The sequence below is a fragment of the Zalophus californianus genome, chromosome 11 (genome assembly GCF_009762305.2).
Source record: "Zalophus californianus isolate mZalCal1 chromosome 11, mZalCal1.pri.v2, whole genome shotgun sequence".
Taxonomy (NCBI): Eukaryota; Metazoa; Chordata; class Mammalia; order Carnivora; family Otariidae; genus Zalophus; species Zalophus californianus.
Genome location: NC_045605.1, coordinates 98,549,461 through 98,567,681, shown reverse-complemented (window position 1 = coordinate 98,567,681; position 18,221 = coordinate 98,549,461). Strand labels below are relative to the sequence as shown.

The 18,221-nt window shown below is 37.4% G+C and overlaps 2 protein-coding genes across 2 annotated transcripts; both read right to left on the bottom strand.

The window, feature by feature from the left end:
• Window positions 1-390: 390 nt before the first annotated feature.
• LOC113913585 (olfactory receptor 4C15-like) lies at window positions 391-1,452 on the bottom strand. The gene has a single exon (XM_027577875.2). The coding sequence runs from the start codon at window positions 1,324-1,326 to the stop codon at window positions 391-393; it is 936 nt and encodes a 311-aa protein (XP_027433676.2). The 5' UTR covers window positions 1,327-1,452.
• An 8,712-nt stretch (window positions 1,453-10,164) lies between these two features.
• Window positions 10,165-11,081, bottom strand: LOC113914807 (olfactory receptor 4C6-like). Its single transcript, XM_035722972.1, is given in 2 exon segments — window positions 10,165-10,829; window positions 10,832-11,081. Coding segments are annotated over 2 exon segments (915 nt in total).
• Window positions 11,082-18,221: the final 7,140 nt, after the last annotated feature.

Genomic DNA, 18,221 nt, shown 5'->3' with positions numbered 1-18,221 from the left:
ACATAAGCTTCTTTTCACTTGAACTAGTGTAAATTTGTTTCTAATCTCTAATATATTTTTGTCATTCCTCCACAAATATTTACCAGAGCACGGGATGAGTGGCAAGAGTTCTGATGGGTAATTTCTCCTTATAATCTTTTATTGTAAAGTAACATAATCTCCAACTCATTTTAAATAACTATGAAGATACAGAATCACCAAATCAGAGTTGATAAACGATTTAAGTCTGAAAATATTTTTCCTGGCCCCATATTACTGGGTTTTTTGTGTTTTTGTTTTTGTTTTTGTTTTTTCATTACATTAGCTCCTGTGAAAGAGACCCAAACTCACAAAGCTTTTGTCTAGAAAATTTGAATTTTATTCTTCACAATTTTTTAAAATGTTAATGTTTCAATTGTCACTACAAACCACCATTAGTCTGTTCCACACTCTCTTTATGGCATTTTTCATTTCCCTATTCCTGAAAGTGTAAATCAAAGGATTGAGCAAGGGAGTTAGGATGGTGTAAAATATAGCTGCCATTTTGTCAAAGGAGAAATCAGATGGAGGTTGTGCATACACAAATATGCAGGGGACAAAGAACAAAACTACAATAGCAATGTGAGATCCACAGGTGGAGAGAGCTTTCCGCTGCCCTTCAGAACTATGGGTTCTCAGAGAGAACAAGATGACAACATAGGATACAAGCAACAAAGAGAAGATTATGATGCAGATAGACCCACTGTTGGCAACCACCAAAAGGCCAAAGATGTGAGTGTCGGTGCAGGCAAGCTCCAGTAATGGGTACAAATCACACATGAAGTGATCAATGATATTGGGGCCACAGAAAGGCAGCTGGAAAGTAAAGATAATTTGTATCATGGAATGCAGAAAACCCCCCATCGAGGCTATACCCATCAGAATGCCACAGAGCCTCCAGTTCACGATGGTTGTGTAGTGTAGGGGCTTACAGATGGCCACATAGCGGTCATAGGCCATGGCTGTGAGGACAATCACCTCCACCCCAGCAAAGAAGTGTTCAGCGAAGAGCTGGGTCATGCAACCTCCAAAGGAGATGGTTTTCCTCTCATAGAGGGAGTCCACAATCATCTTGGGGGCAATGACAGTGGAGAAGCAAGCATCCAGGAAGGACAGGAAAGCCAAGAAGAAGTACATGGGGGAGCTCAGGAGTGCTGGGCTGCTGCTGATGGTCACTACAATTAGCAAGTTGCCCCCGACAGTTGCAATGTAGCCAAACAAAAATACAACAAATAGTACTTTCTGAACATTAGGATTCTGTGAAAGCCCCAGGAGGACAAACTCAGTTACAAAGCTTTGGTTTTGCATGATTTCCAAGGGAAAGCTCAAAGCTGCCAGAGGAACATGTAGAGTCTACAATTATGAGAAAGAAAAATGTGTCTCAGGCCAGTCTAAAGTGATACAGTAGTCATTAAGAAGTTGGTCGGTCCACATGAAAAAATTATCTTCTGTGTTTCTAGCATCACTAAGAACACAAAATTCAAAATCTGTTGAAGGTCATAGTGGGAGGTCAGACAGAACTGAGGAAGAGAAAAAGTATTATTAAATACTTTAAAATAGCCAGAACTCCAATAAGGTGAAATGGAGGTATCCACCTGTGGAGAAATAGTTTATCTCAACTGTCAACTCTGCTCACTTAGCAGTGGCTTCCTGGAGTGAACTGTTGAGAAAGGTTCTAAGGAAAGGAGCATGACAATGGGGTCATCATGTCCACCCATGAGCACAGAATGGGAGCAGGGGGACTTGATGCCATCCCTGCTAGGAGTTTGCCTGATCTGCAAACAGAAGAAGAATAACATCCAGGTTAAGAGGCACTTGCAAATCATGGCTACTCTCCAAATATTTCTTTAAACATCTGAGATGAATTTGGCCTTTAAGATGAGTTCATTCATTCCTTATAAAAGAGAAAGTTACACGGGAAATCCCCATACAAACACAGAACAAGTATCCATGTGTTGAGGTTTTATTTTCATTCATCAATTTAAAATAAGAACTGAAATTTAGAAAAAAATACTTATATCAGTGTATTGCCATGATGACTAAGTAAAATAATACCAAAAAAAAAAAAATTGTTCTTGGCACTTTGCCCAGGAAACAGTCCATGTTAGGGCTTATCCCTATTTTACTGGTAGGAAATTTGTGCATACAAAGATAAGTTTAACAACAGATTCTAGATCTGGGATGTTAACAGATAACTCTGGCCCTAACACCGAAGTCCTTCCCACTGTGTCAACAGAAAAGAACAAGAACTTTCTTTTTCTTTTAAGAATTCAGAGCAGGTTGGCCTTTCAATTCTCCATCCACCTGTAGAGTTTCAAGCCTTCTGATTCCCTTGTTCATCCCTTGGATGAGTCCCTTTGATGAAGGACATAGAACAAATGAGTGTAGAATCAGAAGATAATGGCCCAATTACTTACAGATACAAATTGGCAATAATTTAGCATCATTTTTTAGCGGCGTCTAGACACACAAAGTGAGCTGGAAATTTTAATCCCGCATAAGATGAAATATGTGGGTTTTTTTAAATCGTGGTTTCTAAAAATATACTAATTCTAAAATTGCAGTGAAAGTGCTTCATTCATGTAATCATTTGGGAAATATTTTTGCATTATTTCCAGAATGATAAACATGTTTGTATTCCTCATAGTAGTAACTCCCACCCTAAAGATTATTCTAAAAGTGAAATAAGGAGGTATAATTTTTATAATGGAAGATGATGTCATGTCATTTATAATAGTGAAAATTTAGAAATCTCTAACATGGTCAACAATAGGAGGATGCTTCTGTAAATCAAACTATTACAAATTGATAGCACATGATGTTGTCAATAAAAGACTAATTGATAATGTGGGGACATGAATAGTGAAGCATTTTTACAATATGTGAAATGAGAAAAACAAAAAATGTATAATGACTCTGCCCATTTATACAGATGTGTTAATATAATTTTAAAATCATGAAATGAACCTACAAAAGTAATAGACTTTTATTTTCAATAAGTATCTAGACATAACTGTATGAAATTTAAAATTAAAAACCAAGTCTACCTCTTTTAAGATACATTTATTTATTTATTTTAGAGAGAGAGTATGAGCAGGAAGGGCAGAGGGAAAGAGAGGGAGAATCTGAAGCAGACTCTGTGCTGAGTGCGGAGCCCCAGGCAGGGCTTGATCTCAAGACACTGAGATCACCACCTGAGCTGAAAGCAAGAGTCAGATGCTTAACCTAATTAACAATCCAAGCGCCCCTAAAAACCTTGCTTCAAATCCACAACACTATCATTTTCCATCAACTTAGCAATTCAGAAAAAAAGAGATGGGGCTTGAGTATAATTTTATTAACTGTCCAGTATAATTAATTGTGTAGGTAGAATTAACATGATAACATAACATAGCTTCTTAAACTAAAACTGTTAAACTATTATAAACTTTTCATAAAGAAACATATCGTGGGCCCAAACTTTCCCAAAGATTCAAAGGTTTATCCTTTCTTGATACCCATACTCTTTAATACACTGAAGGTGCACCAGAAATTGTTTATGGGCCCTTATGGCTGTAAACGGGACAATGAACGATCTGCTGGGCTGTGTCCTTGGGAATTTTGCCTCCCCACTCACCCTTTTGCCCACTATTTCCTTCCCATTTATTTTGGCACAAAACTAATTCTAGCATCAATCATTCTGAAAATAATAGAAATTCAGGTTTCATCTTTGAAGTATATATTTAAAATGATATTTAAAACTATATGAGGATGCCAATAATTCTGACATTGGAAAGATCCACAGCATCATTAATCTCTCCAATCCATTTTTCATGTGCTACTACTTATCTCTGTTTTCCTCAACTTCCTTCCTTTCCATCAGCGTATCTTCTAGATCACTAATTCTCTCTTCTGTCTCATTTACCCGGGCTGTTAGAGAATCCAGTTTAGAGTGCATCTCATTCATATCATTTTTTAGTCTGGCCTGATTAGATCTCATTTCTGCCCTTAGAGATTTTATATTGTCACTAATACTTTGTTCAAGCCTAGCTATTGACTTAGTGATTGTTGTCCTGAATTCCCTCTCTAACATCTTGCTCATATCCATATCCATTAGTTCTGTGGTGGAAGACATTAAGGAAAAAAAAAAAAACTATTAGTAGTAAGGTCACGATTATAAGTAGTGTTCTATAATTATATTTCAAACTAAATTTAAGATACATTTTTATGTACTTATTGGTGCATATCAGTCACATTTCCATGTATTTTTAAAATATATATCATTATTACAAATTAAAAGAATAGATAAAAACTCCATTCCTCATGATTCTCCCTAAAATCCTAAAATCCTCTATTTCTGATCCAGGATCATTATTTATTTCAGCAATTAAAAGATTTATTCTTTGTCTGTATAATGAAGCATAATCGATTCCCTACAATCTGGGAAATACGTTCTCTTCAGATCATATCCCTTTCTGTCTTTTAAATATTGCTCTGCTGATTCCCCTAAATGTTTTATACTCTTACTATTTTATACTCTTAGTAGGTCTAGAATTGAAAAAAAAATAAAACTGAAAACCTTTCTGCTTCCACCTGTGTCCTTCCTGAGGGATGCCTGAGCCTCCTGTACTTCTGTTGTCTTTGTGATATAGCTCACTTTAAGAGAGACAAACCCCAACAACCAGCACTAAAGCAGTGCAGAGATTCAGCCATGTAAATATTCTTGAAAGATTCTGAGGCAGAAATCTAATGTTATTGTTGGCATCAAATGCACTTAGAGAAAATTAAGTGGACATATTTAAAATCAGAAGCCTCTGCTCTGTGACTTGAATAAGACACGTGCTTACCCTTAATGTACTTCCCTATGCCATTTTTTTAGGCATTTGTTGTGGGACTGTAGAGTTCTGTATTACATATAATAACTCTGTAAATAGTAAATAGCACTTAAATTTGCCTTTTTGTACATCAGTATTCCTTACAGCCTCAAAAAAGTCCACCTTTTAACCTAAAACATCAGGATGGAGACAGCATTATAAGATGAATGATAAATGAGAATATAATTAGAAAGAATAAAAAAAACAGGATTCAATGACTAGGACCAAAATAGGTACTTGTTGCATTTCATCATCATTTGGACTTAACTTGAAGATGAAAAAGTAAAGAAAGTTCTAATTTCATTAGTTTTGAAAAAATAGGTACTTCTAACCTTCCAAAAAAGTTTGCATTCTAACAACTGCTATTTATTGAGCACATATTATTGTGTCAAGTGCTGTCCTGTGAACTCCATCATTTTGTTTCCAAATCCTTTGCACTTTTTAATATATAATCTACATTAAAATTGAAGATTTAGGGCCAAAAAGTTATGTAGCTAGCCCAAGTGTACACAATTATGTAACAAACCCATGCTTGCCTTAAACTTGGTAGCTTGAACCACAACACCCATACTTTACAGACTACATCACACTTTAAAATGTGCATTATAAATCTCACCATTTGTCAGTTTCTTGAAAATTCTAGTGATGGTAATCTCCTATACTCCATGGAGAAAAGTCTATTCAATGGCTATCCAAAACGTGAAGTGTGTTTCCAAGTCTTACTTCTACATGTAAGAGAGAGAGGAAGAGTATCTCTGGCAGACAAGGTAAAGAATGTTCCCCACTGCTTATCAATCTTCAACATGGTCTCAGGGAAAAAAAAATAAAGAAGCAAAAGTTTCCTCTTTGATTTCCAACTGTAATTTAAAGAAGTTTCCATGAGAGGTCATGACTGTATAGAATTGCTTCTCAGTTCTCCTCAGGGTTTGGAAATTTCCCATCAGTATGATTTTTCAAGACACAGTTAGCTGTGGTTTGATTTGCTGAAGGATTTGCAAAACTTATATGTCTCCAACCAATTAAAGTTTTTTTTTCTTTTTCCAAATTCTCCGGGGTTTCCATTTGAAGATGCTTTCCATTCCCTTCATATTCAGGAATAGAAAACTGTGCAGTGGGATGGAATACAATATCTCTGTGTAGGATTAAGGCAAAATGCCAGTGTAGTTACTAAATATAAGAGCTGAGGTCTGGGATGAAGCACAACATCAATCCACAAGAGCCAGTAGTGTGCTGGGATTAGAGTAGCAACAGGTGCTTGTTAAAGATTAACACATTTTATGAATAACGTGCAAAGATGTATGGAATAATCCAAAATCTTTTCTCTTCCTTGGTACTTAAGCTATATATGCCATGACTTTAAAACTAAAAAACACAATTTTTAGAGATTGAAGGAATTTTTCTCTTTCTATACTTTTAAAGAGAAGGAAGGACAGCTCTGCTTCCTCTGAATCTAGGTAGCTCTGAGATTGAAGCTTGAGGGAAACTTGGACTTAGCTCATGAGGTCCTTTCAGAGAGGGTCAGTACCCAGGAGTTTGTTGTTCTATACACTCTTATATCCTACCTATTTTTATGTCTATTCACATCTGACAAAAAGAAGTAGAATTGAAGTGATTCATCAGAAAAGTGAACATGCAGAAGCACCTTCACCTGTAGTATTGAGGAACAGGCGTTATTCACCTGTGGTGTTAAGGAACAAGCGTTATTTTCTTTTAACTGACATTTTAGAGAATTTCCCTGACTAGAAAAACCATCTGACCAAGACCACACTCCTGGAGGAGATGATCTAAACACATGGCTCAACAGCAGGACTCCAACAATTAATCCTGGAACCCTGGTTCCTACTTAAAACCACACTTGGCATCTTCTACTTTATTCCATGCCCTGGTTTGCTTCATTATTAATTATTTGATTCTGTTAGAGGAAATGAGTGGTATAACATGGAAATAATAGTGTAAAGATGGTATGGGACAGATAATATAACAAACATTTTATTTTTGCAAATATAAGGTGAAGCTTTAGAAAACAGCTTTACAAATCAAAAACAAGAGATGGCAGAGACAGAGACAGGCACAAAGAAATATATGAAATGGGGGGATGGAGTAGAGGGAGATAAATAGCAATTTGCCCTTCCAGAATTGATCCCATAAACCATTCTACCCACAGATTTAAAAACCCACCCTTATCATTTATTAAATTACAAAATTTATACCAAGTTTCCAAAAATAGATGGAATAAACTCTGGGCCATTTCTTTGGTTCTTTAGAGTTCTTTATTAACAGGCCTACAAGCAAAATGTTTACAAAGCAGAGATTTATGATATGTTCTGATATGTAGAAGATCTTGTCCTCTATCTTGTGTCCCTCACACTGCTTTTATTGCCAAAGTTGTTCAAACATAGCTACACAAAGATAGATACTTTAGAATCAGTTTATCATTTTCCATGAAAATACATTTCGTCATTCTGTTGGAGGGGTGTTATTAATTCATCACAGAAAATGGTGTCTCTAAAATCAGGGCTTTGCTGGGCAGAGCCAGCCAAATTTTTTATAGGACATCTGCCTAGGTGAATACTCAGTGTGAGATATAGTGAATTATTGATGGAGTTCTAGAATTGCAAGTAGAGAAGAGTTACTTTTATATTTGCTTATTGTCTGATTAGAACACAGAAAGAGTCCTCCTGGTGTCTAAGCACCTGTCTGCTAGTTCAGATAGAATCCTTCTCTTCCTGTTCTCTTCAGAACCTTTGTAGGTTGGAATAATGCTTCTTGACACACTGCCCTCCTGGAGCCAAGGTTCTGGGCATAGAACCTAGGATATTTTATAGGTGCAGAATCCAGAGCTTCTAGGGCATTTGGTTGACCCCAGGAAGAGCATAGAGAGTCAAAGCGCATCCCAAAGGAGGAAACAAGGATGAGACCCATACAACCAGGTCCAGGCTGGAGTACCCCACCAGAAGGCACTGCCCAGTCCCAGACACTGGAGAACCTAGAAAACCTCACAGAAGACACTTCCAAGCAATCAAGAACAGAAGATTTGCTTGCCCACGCATAAGGGCAGTACTATTGAAAATATAAGTTCTTCCAATCTATGAACATAAAGTGAGTTAGTCATGCAGATGACTGGACGAACGTATTCCAGACTGAGAAAATAGCCTGCATAAAGTCCCCATAGCAAGAACATAACTGGCCAGTAAGAGGAACAGAGAGATGCCAGAGTAACAAGAGGAGTCACTGAGGGTTTAATGTAAACAAGGAGATCAGAATAGTAACAGGGCAAATAATTGCTTAATTATTAGTAATTAGAAACTTTTTAGATTTTAACCTGAGTGACATGAAGAGTCATTTCAAAGTATTGAGAAGAGGTGGGGCTATCTTCTGACTTATAGGTTTAATGGAGTAGAGCCAACAGCATTTCCTGATAACCTGGATGTGGCGTATGAGAAAGAGTCCAAATATGCCATCTTCTGAAGTAAAGAATGTTGTGAGTGGAGTAGGTTTAGAGATGGAGAAAAATATATTAGTCCTTCAAGTGGAAATGCCATGAGGGAGGTTGGATTTCCAGAACTCAACTTCAGGAAAGAAGCCTGAGCTAGAGGTAATAATTTGGGAATCATGGTCATGTAGGAAGAATATAACATGGATGACTGGATTCAAAGATGGAGTCCATAAGATGAAAAATGAGGAAAGACTATTCAATTAAGGGACACAGATGTTACTGGTGACTTTGAAAAGTGCGTTTTCAGTGTTAGGTACTGAATCATGGCTGGAAAAGATTTAAAGAGAATAGAAAGAGAGAATTGGGAAACAGACTTTACAGAACCTCTTAAGTTTTGCTACAAAGAGGAGACAATGAAATGGAGTAGTAGCTGATATAGGAAATAAGATCAAAGGAAGATTTTATTTTAAAAATGAGAGAGATAACAGACTGCTTCTTTGCTGAAGCAAATGATCCATTAGTAAGGGAAATATGAAATATGAAATAAGAGATGCCTATATGTAAGTGATAAGGAGATGAGGCTCAGACCAAAGATTATAAAAGATTGGCTGTCTTTGGATAGGAGCACAGGTAATGTGTTTATTGGAGAAAGTAGGAAGGTAACATATAATTGGACAGATGCTGGTAGATTGGTAGATACATATGACTCTGTGAAATGTTTTGATGGCTTAATTTTCCTCAGGGGAATAGGAAGCAAGTTCATCTAATGTTTCCCAATAAATTTGATGCATACAATAGCTTTTTAGGCAGATATTCTTCTCCAATCTAAGACACCATTTTACTCTATTTTCTATGCCTTTGTATCATGAATAGTATTGAATGTTTCAATTTTAATATAGAGATAATCATATGATTTACAAGCTAACATTAGTAACAGCAAGTTCCTATAAAGAAGTAGTAAGATCAAAATTTGTTTCAGATGTTAGTGTTAAGAAGTCAAGCATTGAACTCCTAAGTAATGTGTTTAATGAGTAAAGCTACTTAATGTGAATTAATTTGGGGAACCCATAGAATAGATAAAAGAAGAAATTTGTGAAATCAAACTGACAGGTAGTAATTTCAGCACAAATGGTAAGAACAGCTCTTACCTATGTAATCAAAGATGTAGCTTTTGTACCTGCTTTTGACACTAGGAAAATTCCCAAACAGATTAAAAATATGTAAGGCTAGGAATATCATTACAATCCTTCCAGTTCTGTAATTCTATAATTAAAACAGAAATACTATAATCCTAAATTTTTTACAGAGAACAAGTTATTTATGCTGCCATGGGCTTTTTCTTCTTTTTGACATGAGGCAAGGTGAGGACATGTAAAATGAATCCAGGAGTGAAGAGGCAGAGAGTAACTGAAGGGAATGACCGGGGAAAGTCATCAGGAGAGACTTGTTTAAGGAAGTGGAAGTTTCACCTTAAGGAGGTGAAACTGGGAAAAAAAAAATGAGGTGGAGCCAACGAAGCAATAGCTTTGGGAAAGAGAAGTCCAGCAGCAAGCAAAGTAAGAACGAAGACCCTGAACCAGGACCTGAATTATTGAAAACCAGATTTGAATTATTTAAAAAAAGAAGAAGAAGAAGAAAGAGTGACCAGAGTCTTGTAAGAAAAGGAATGGAGCACAACATGTCCTAGAGAAATAGGAAATAACTTGATGGTAGTATCTTAACCTGATTTGCACACTTAAAAGATGCCATTGGCTGCTATGTGCCCAATGGATTAGAATGCATGGGACTGGCAGGACTTCATTGTCCTTGTAGGAAAGATCTGTCCTTAGCATGTAAACCAATGACGCCCAGGGTCCCTCATTTCACCAGTTTCCTCATGGCATTTTTCACCTCAGCATTTCTCAAGGTGTAGATCAAGGGATTTAACATAGGTGCAACAATGATAAAAGACACAACCATTGCCTTGTCTATGGGGTAAGTGGCCACAGGCCACAAATACAGGAAAATGCATGGCACAAAGAACAAGATGACCACGGTGAGGTGGGAGCCACAGGTAGAGAGGGCTTTGCACTGCCCTTCAGAGCTGCAAGACCTCAGGGAGCAGAGAATGACCACGTAGGAGGCAATGAGGATAAGGAAGATGGTCACACACATCACCCCACTGTTGAGGATGACTAAGAGACCCAGGGTGTGGGTGTCCACGCAGGCCAGTTTCAACAAGGGAAACAAATCACACATAAAGTGATCAATGACATTGGGGCCACAGAAGGGTATTTGATACATGAAGAGAAGCTGTATTATCAGCTGTATTAAGATGATAACTCCCACACACACCCAGGCTGCTCCCAGCAACAGAGAGTATACCTGAGAGCTCATGACGGTCATGTAGTGCAGGGGCTTACAGATGACCAGGTAGTGGTCATAGGCCATCATGATGAGAAGGATGATTTCCACACCACCAAAGAAATGCTCTGCAAAGAGCTGGGTCAGGAAGACTTCTAAGGAGATGGTAGCGTCCTGGAGAAGGAGTCCACAATCATCTTGGGGGCAATGACAGAAGAGTAGGTGGCATCCATTAGGGACAAGGAAGTAGGGAAAAAACACATAGGTGATCTCAGACTCTGATTTGTGATTAGGGTTACCACAATGAGTAGGTTTCCTAAAACTTTGGACACAAACATGATTAGAAACACAGCAGAGACTATTTTCTGCAACTCCGCATTCTCTGTAATGCCCAAAAGAATGAATTCAGTCACATTGTTTGGATTCTCCATTTACTATGGGCTGTATAAGCACACCACTCTGAGGTGGAAAATCTATAAAAGAATATTATTTTTAATTAGTAATCACTAAGTGTGCTGGAAAATTTTTACACTGTGTCTCATACCCTCTTGACCTACTTTATTCTCCAGTGGCTGGAGCCACTGATACAGCAACAAGCTGCTAACAGTGTTACTTGACAACAGCTCCATCCTAGCTGATCCCTCCAACAACACTTCCATTTCACAGAAAATCTCTTGCTTTCTGTTCCAATATTTACTGCTTGAGACACTTGGAAAATCCTGCTTCATCATTCTGGAGCATGTTCACACCTCAAAATATGAAGGGATTAACATACTTTAAGGAACTCCTAGGTCATTAGTAAATAGGAGCTGGTGAATAAATGACAACCAACTTAACACAAACTTGGATTAACTTCCCTTTCTTCCTTGTTTCACTCTTTCCATTCACTGCCTCCATTTTGTTTTCCAGAATAAACCACCTACATACAAGCCCTTCTCTCAGTCTCTGAATTTTAGTAACCTCAAGCTAGAAAGTTGACATTCATTTATAACTAGACACAACCAAGAACCAAGAATTTGGACCATTTCATATAAATTCTCATTCACTTTCTCCAAATATTTCTGAGTACCTAGAATGAACTGGTTGAACAGCCTACAAGACAAGTCATATCCCAAGGACTCCCCACTTAGTAAGAATGATACTCTTTCTATGTACATTTCTACCTCTCAAATTGGATTATTATTACATATTGCAAATATTCAGTGAATCCCTATATGTCTCAGGCAGTGGAATACCCTTTGAGACATTTTCTTCATTTCACAGATAAGTTATGGAAGCTTAAAAAGGGTAGAAAACAATGACACTAAATTCCCATAGCTAGAAAACATTGAAACCAAATTCATATCCAGCTTCTCCTGGATCAAAACCAATACCAACAGCAAGCTATATTGCTCCTCTGAAGATCCTATCAAGTGCTCAATATGATAGAGACATGTGCTTCATGATATAATTTCAGTATCACACAATCCAGTGAGCGATTTGCTTCCTGTGCTCATGTTACTAGACAAATTCTATAGAGTAAAATTCAACAAATTTGATGACAATTCCACAATAAAGAATATGTTCTAATTATGTATATTATCCAATCCTGAAATGAGAAGTTATAAACTTTAACCAAGGCTCCAAGGTTCTAATAATTTTCCAGATATGCTGATTAAAGAAAATAAAACTTTGCCTCTTTTGCTGCTCCAGGAAGACCCAGATCCATCCCTGCACAGGAGTCTGAATCAGTATAAATCATTCCTTCCATGTTTCCTTGTGAAGGAGTGCCCCAGATGAAACAAAGGATTCTAAAGAATAATCAAAACATCAATAAAACAACTCATTTATTTTTCACTCACTATGTACTAGCAAGGTACTTGGTCTGCTACATGCATTATGGCAATTATTTTTCATATCACATGAGGTGGGTGCTATCACAAATCCCTGCTTGAGAATGAGGGGACTAATGTTTGGAGACATTGAACATCTCCTCTAAAATGAGTGGGGATTAGGACTCCATGTGATCTCATTTTGAAACACAAACTCTTAACTATGAAACTGTAGTCCTGAAGGGGTGAACAGTGGTCTCAATCAGCTAAATACAAATGTTACTGCAGCTAAATTGTACAGTGAAAGTACCACTCCAGTAGCAAACTTCTTCTGGCTATGGATCCTTAGGCAGAGGCTCTCTGCCACTTGGTGGGACTCCATTACTGCTTTAACTGAGAATATAAAATAAGGTTCTCCAAGACTCCTCTAAATACCCAAAGACACATCTTTCATATTATCTCTTTTACTAAACAAGGTACACAGCTTCCAGGACACTGTTTGCAATCTGCAATATGGGCTAACCCCAATCTCCAGCCCAAGAACTTCCAAAGTGCTTTAGTAGCTCCAATAAAGTAGAAGGAAGATAGTCTCAGAATCAGGATAACTGGCTTTTATTTCAAATTATTCCTCTAACTCCTAGGATGTGTTGTGACATTGCTCACCACTCTGGGCCTCATCTGGAGAGGAGGCATCACAGATGAGTGCCATGCTAGGCATTCAAAGAAGCCAGCTCAGGGACTCTGGCCCTCTCAAACACAGCAACTCTGTTCCTACCTAGCTCCTTGCCATTGGTCATGGCAAAAAAAAAAATTTGCCTATAGTAATCAACATCATTTTTTTTTGTATGTCTCCCTCCCACGGCAGTCAAGTCCATCTCTTATTACCAGAACACACATCTCGGTCGGTCTAGGACAGTGGGAGAGGCCATGGGTTCAGAGCAAGCAGACTTAACTCTCTGTTGAACTCATGCCACTTACTGACTTAATATAATCTTCAGTCCTGCAAAAATAAAACAGTGTAATAGCCGTTAAAGTTAGTATTTGTCATGGAGTTATTATTTGAGAGTACTGTGCTAAGAGCTTCATGATTTCCTCTTTTAAGTCCCACAAAAGCCATATGAGACATGAACTGGTATTATCTTGATTTTCTGATGCAGTGGATAATGCTTGGAGAGCCTGTACACTTTGGGTGAGGCTGTGACCAAGTTCATAGCATAGTCTACTAACCACCATCTTCTGCAGCCTCTCTAAGAATTATACACCCTGTCTCACAATACTTTCATGAACATCAAAGGAAGTACCAGGCATGAGAATGTTTGGGGAACACTAACCTATTATTCATGATTATTTTCTATTCCCCTAAACTTCTCACTTCCTCCTGCCTCCTGCCTCTGTTGTCAAGAAATCCATTCTTCTTCTTCTCTCCTGCCTTACTGCCTCCCCAGTGCCCTTTTCACCACCACCATCCTGGATACGTGTTACAATACCCATATAGGGTGCATATCAACAATAATTCAATTGTCTTCCTAGTCATTTTTTTTTAATTTCAGGTTGGTTTTATCTCCTTATGTGGATGCTTAAGGATAGCTAATTTATTCTATTTTCACAAATTTCTAATGCTGCTCTGTGTACACACGAGGCATTTAATTAAATTTAATTGAACCCATGAAATTGAATTCGTCCAATGAAAACAGCATTGAACCATGGGCCCCAGGCAATGGTGGTGCCAGTCCCTGCCTCCAGAAATGAGAGAGTGCCATTGTCAGAGCCTGGCTGCTATTCCTCTGGCATCCAGGTTCATGTATCCACGTACCCCATTTACCAACATTCAGCTCTCTCCTTTCTACTCCTACACATGCTTTAACCAAACCCAAGAGCAGAGCCATACCTTGGACTTCCACTTCAGTGTTGAATCACTGCCTTCAGATCCTCTTTGTAATAATGCCTTCTTTTTCCAGGGATCCTCTGAAATACCACTGCTAAAAAAAACCTGTTCATATAAAGTGAAGAATTACATTTCTTCAGTTGTCTAATTATTGCCTAGACAGTGCGTATTTCCATTCCATAGCATGTCCAAGAGTGTGAGGGAATCAGGAAGTGCCCTATCCAGAAAGAGGGATACAGGATAAGCACTCCTGAAATAATACGTGTACAATATAACTTCCAGAAGGAAAATTATCATTATTGTCCATAGATTTCAAAGAAGATGAAATGAGCTAAGACTTGACATGAGAATTTAGCAAATTCTAAATTTATAATGTAGAAAGTAAACAAGAAGGGGAACAGCATGAGCAAGACATGAAGAAAGGAAAAACATAAGGTACACAGTCAAAATACGTGGACTTTGACATCACACAAAATACATTTCATTCAGGACCTTGCAGGAATGTAATTAACTGGAAGTTACACATTCTCTTTAAATCTCCGTGGTTTTTTTTTTTTTTCAGAGTTGGTGTATTAAACATCATAAGCTCCTAGCATTACAGTTTAGGTTTTGATATTTACATTTATAAACATTAAAATGTGATAAGATATTAACATAAATTATAGTTCAAATGTGTATTAAATGCTATTATGCTTGGGTTTTTTTTTTTTTGGTATCTCATTAAACTTAGTCACATACACCCCTAGTAACCCTAGTTAAAGTTGCTTTGAGTAGGTAAACCTAGCTGGACTGGAGCTCAACTGGGAATACGCAATAAGAGCTATAATCTTAAAGATCTTACAAAATTCCTGATTTTCCACACTACAGTCAGTTCTCACTTCTGAATACACAGAATAAGCCAGATAACCTCTCTGTGCCTCAGCTTCATTTTCTATAAAATGGGAAGGTAATGTAAGGATTAAATGATTTTATAAATGTAAAGGGCTTAGATCAGCAGCTCCATTTCTTTTCTTAGAATGATGAGAAGGATACTGACCACAAACTATTTTAAAACAGATCCTTTGCCTTGGCATCATATTTTTACATATGCTTCTAGCAAATGCTTTTAGATTTTATTAGGTGTATACACATGCTTCTACTAAATGCTCAGTTTAATTTTTTATAAATTACAAAAGTAAGACCATAGTCCTTGGAAAATATTTTGTATGGATAGATAGAGTGGTAGAAAATTTAATGTCAAAGGACCACTCCCAACCATAAGCTCCATTGGACCCTCTATTGACAGTTTATTGCATGCTCTTCAGATGTGCATTTGTATGTTTAGGTATATTGAATGCATACAATCACTTATGTGTTTTACTCTATAAACAAGTATATACAAACATAATAATATTCTTGAAACTTTAAGGGCATTATTTGTCAACAGTTATAATTTTTCCTACATTTTAATTTCTACAGATTATTCTCTTTTGTGGTTGTACCATAATTCATTAAACCAGTACATTTTTGCTTGACATTTATGCTCTTTCTAGTATTCTGTCTTACACACAATGATGCAATGAACATCTCTTCACAGAAATTTTTACTTTCTGGTTTGAATTTTTCTGCCAGTGAAATTCCTAGAACTGTCAAAACCAAATAAAAAATATGTATGTGTTGAACTTTGACAGATGCTGTAACTTTGTTCTACCAAAATCCTGAAGCATCTTTCATTCTCTTCAATTCTCATCAATAGTGTATTAAAGTGTAGTTTTCCCCCCAGCCTTACTCACACTAAATATTATCAATCTTGGTTATATTAACCAAACGATAAGATAAAAAATCATACCTCACTTTAATTTGCATTTAATCATTCATTCATAGAATTTCATCAATGACCTAAACAAAAAAATATATTATTGGTCTCCAGATGAAGCTAAAGTAAACTGACTGCATAAATTTATGCAATGTAACTACTATGTAGAGATAGTCTATACACAGATATCCTATCAAAATAATAATCATAAATTATTTAGTATGTGCTATGTTCTAGATATTCTGATAGTCCTTGATATGTGTTTTCTCATTTAATTCTCACATCTGGCTTTGTTTAGAGATATTTTATGGCTGAGTAAAAGCAGAATAATTAACTTGCTTAAGGATATACAGTTAAGAAGTGATAGAACCTGGATTTGAACCATAGAAGCCGACTTTACAGCTGATGCATGTTCCTAAATGTGTGAATTTCTTATAGAGCCTAATAATTTCTTCAATAAAATCCTGGACCACAAGAAGGTGATAGCAATGTGTTTAAGAATGCCACTGGGGGGCGCCTGGGGGGCTCAGTTGGTTAAGCGACTGCCTTCGGCTCAGGTCATGATCCCGGAGTCCTGCGATTGAGTCCCACATCGGGCTCCCAACTCAGCAGGGAGCCTTCTTCTCCCTCAGACCCTCTCCCCTCTCATGCTGTTTCTCTCTCTCTCTCCCAAATAAATAAATAAATAAAATCTTAAAAAAAAAAAAGGCCACTGGGATGTCATTTTTAACGAGCAATCAATAGCTCTGTGTTCCTCAGAATATCTGTATCCAGAGCATATGCATCATTAATAAAATCTGTCTCTAATCAATGGCTTTAAAAGGATTATTTTTTGTCAGTAAGTCTTGTTAATTCATTTTGCTTTCCTTGAGAGATGAGCGGACATGGAATTATCTTCAATAGCACCTTTCTGGGTTGGAGAGCTAATTAATCTTTACATTACAAATGAAAACCAAATATTTGAAGTATTAATTAAAATAGAAATAAAAACACCTTTTTCAAAGATGATTAGTAGAAAAATCAAAGTTAAAGGAACTCGGTACAAGAAGAAAGCAGAAACATATATAATATATATACATATACATGTACATATATATACATGTGTGTGCATGGCATGCACATACACACACACAGAGTTGCATGAAAGAAAGGAGACATAAAAATTGCTCTAAAACCACCTTAGACATACCAGCTATTCTTCTTCCTCTGCTTCCTAAGAGCACATCCCTAAACACAAACATACTCTTATAGTTGTTACTCTCATGACCTGGATTAGGCAGACACTTAAATTTTGATAATTTGCAAAAAGAGATTAAAGTAAATCCAACCAAAAAGTGGCCACCACCAGGAGGTGGCAGAGCCCCTGTCTCATGATGGTCGTGTAGGGCAGGAGCTTGCAGATGGCTATGCAGCGATTATAGGCCATGACAATGAGGAGGATGATCTCTGATCCTCCCAGGAAGTGCTCCATGAAGAGCTGAGTCAGACAGCCACCCAAGGAGATGCTTCTCCTCTGGTACAGCAGGTCAATGATCATTTTGGGGGTGGTCATAGAGGCGTAGGAGGCATCTATAAAGGACAAGTAAGTGAGAAAGAAATACGTGGGAGCCGAAAGTGTGGGGCTGAGGGAGATGGTAATGACAATGAGCAGATTGGCCAGCACAGTAAATAGAAAAATGAACAAAAAAAAACCCACATAGAGCATTTTCTGCAAGTGTGGATTCTGCATGAGTCCCAAGAGAATAAATTCAGCCACATTTCTGGGTGGTGTGAGGCCATCCATTCTGGGAGTAACAATTTCCTGGGGCCTGAATTCCCTACAAAGGGATAAAAAGAGGTAGCAATTATCCATGAAAGGATTGTAGTCTGAATTGCATAGTAAAAAATCAGTGACTAACTGCGGAGCATGTCCTGGGCACTCCTTGCCTCAACATTAGTTTCAATTCTTCTTTACTTCCTCCACAATGCTTTCCATCTCCTCAGATACCTCATACCTGCCACCTATAAACACCCATAGGTGGGTGAAATGTGAAGTATAAATTTACTGAGAAAACACTGGGTTATAAACATGAGATTGGGA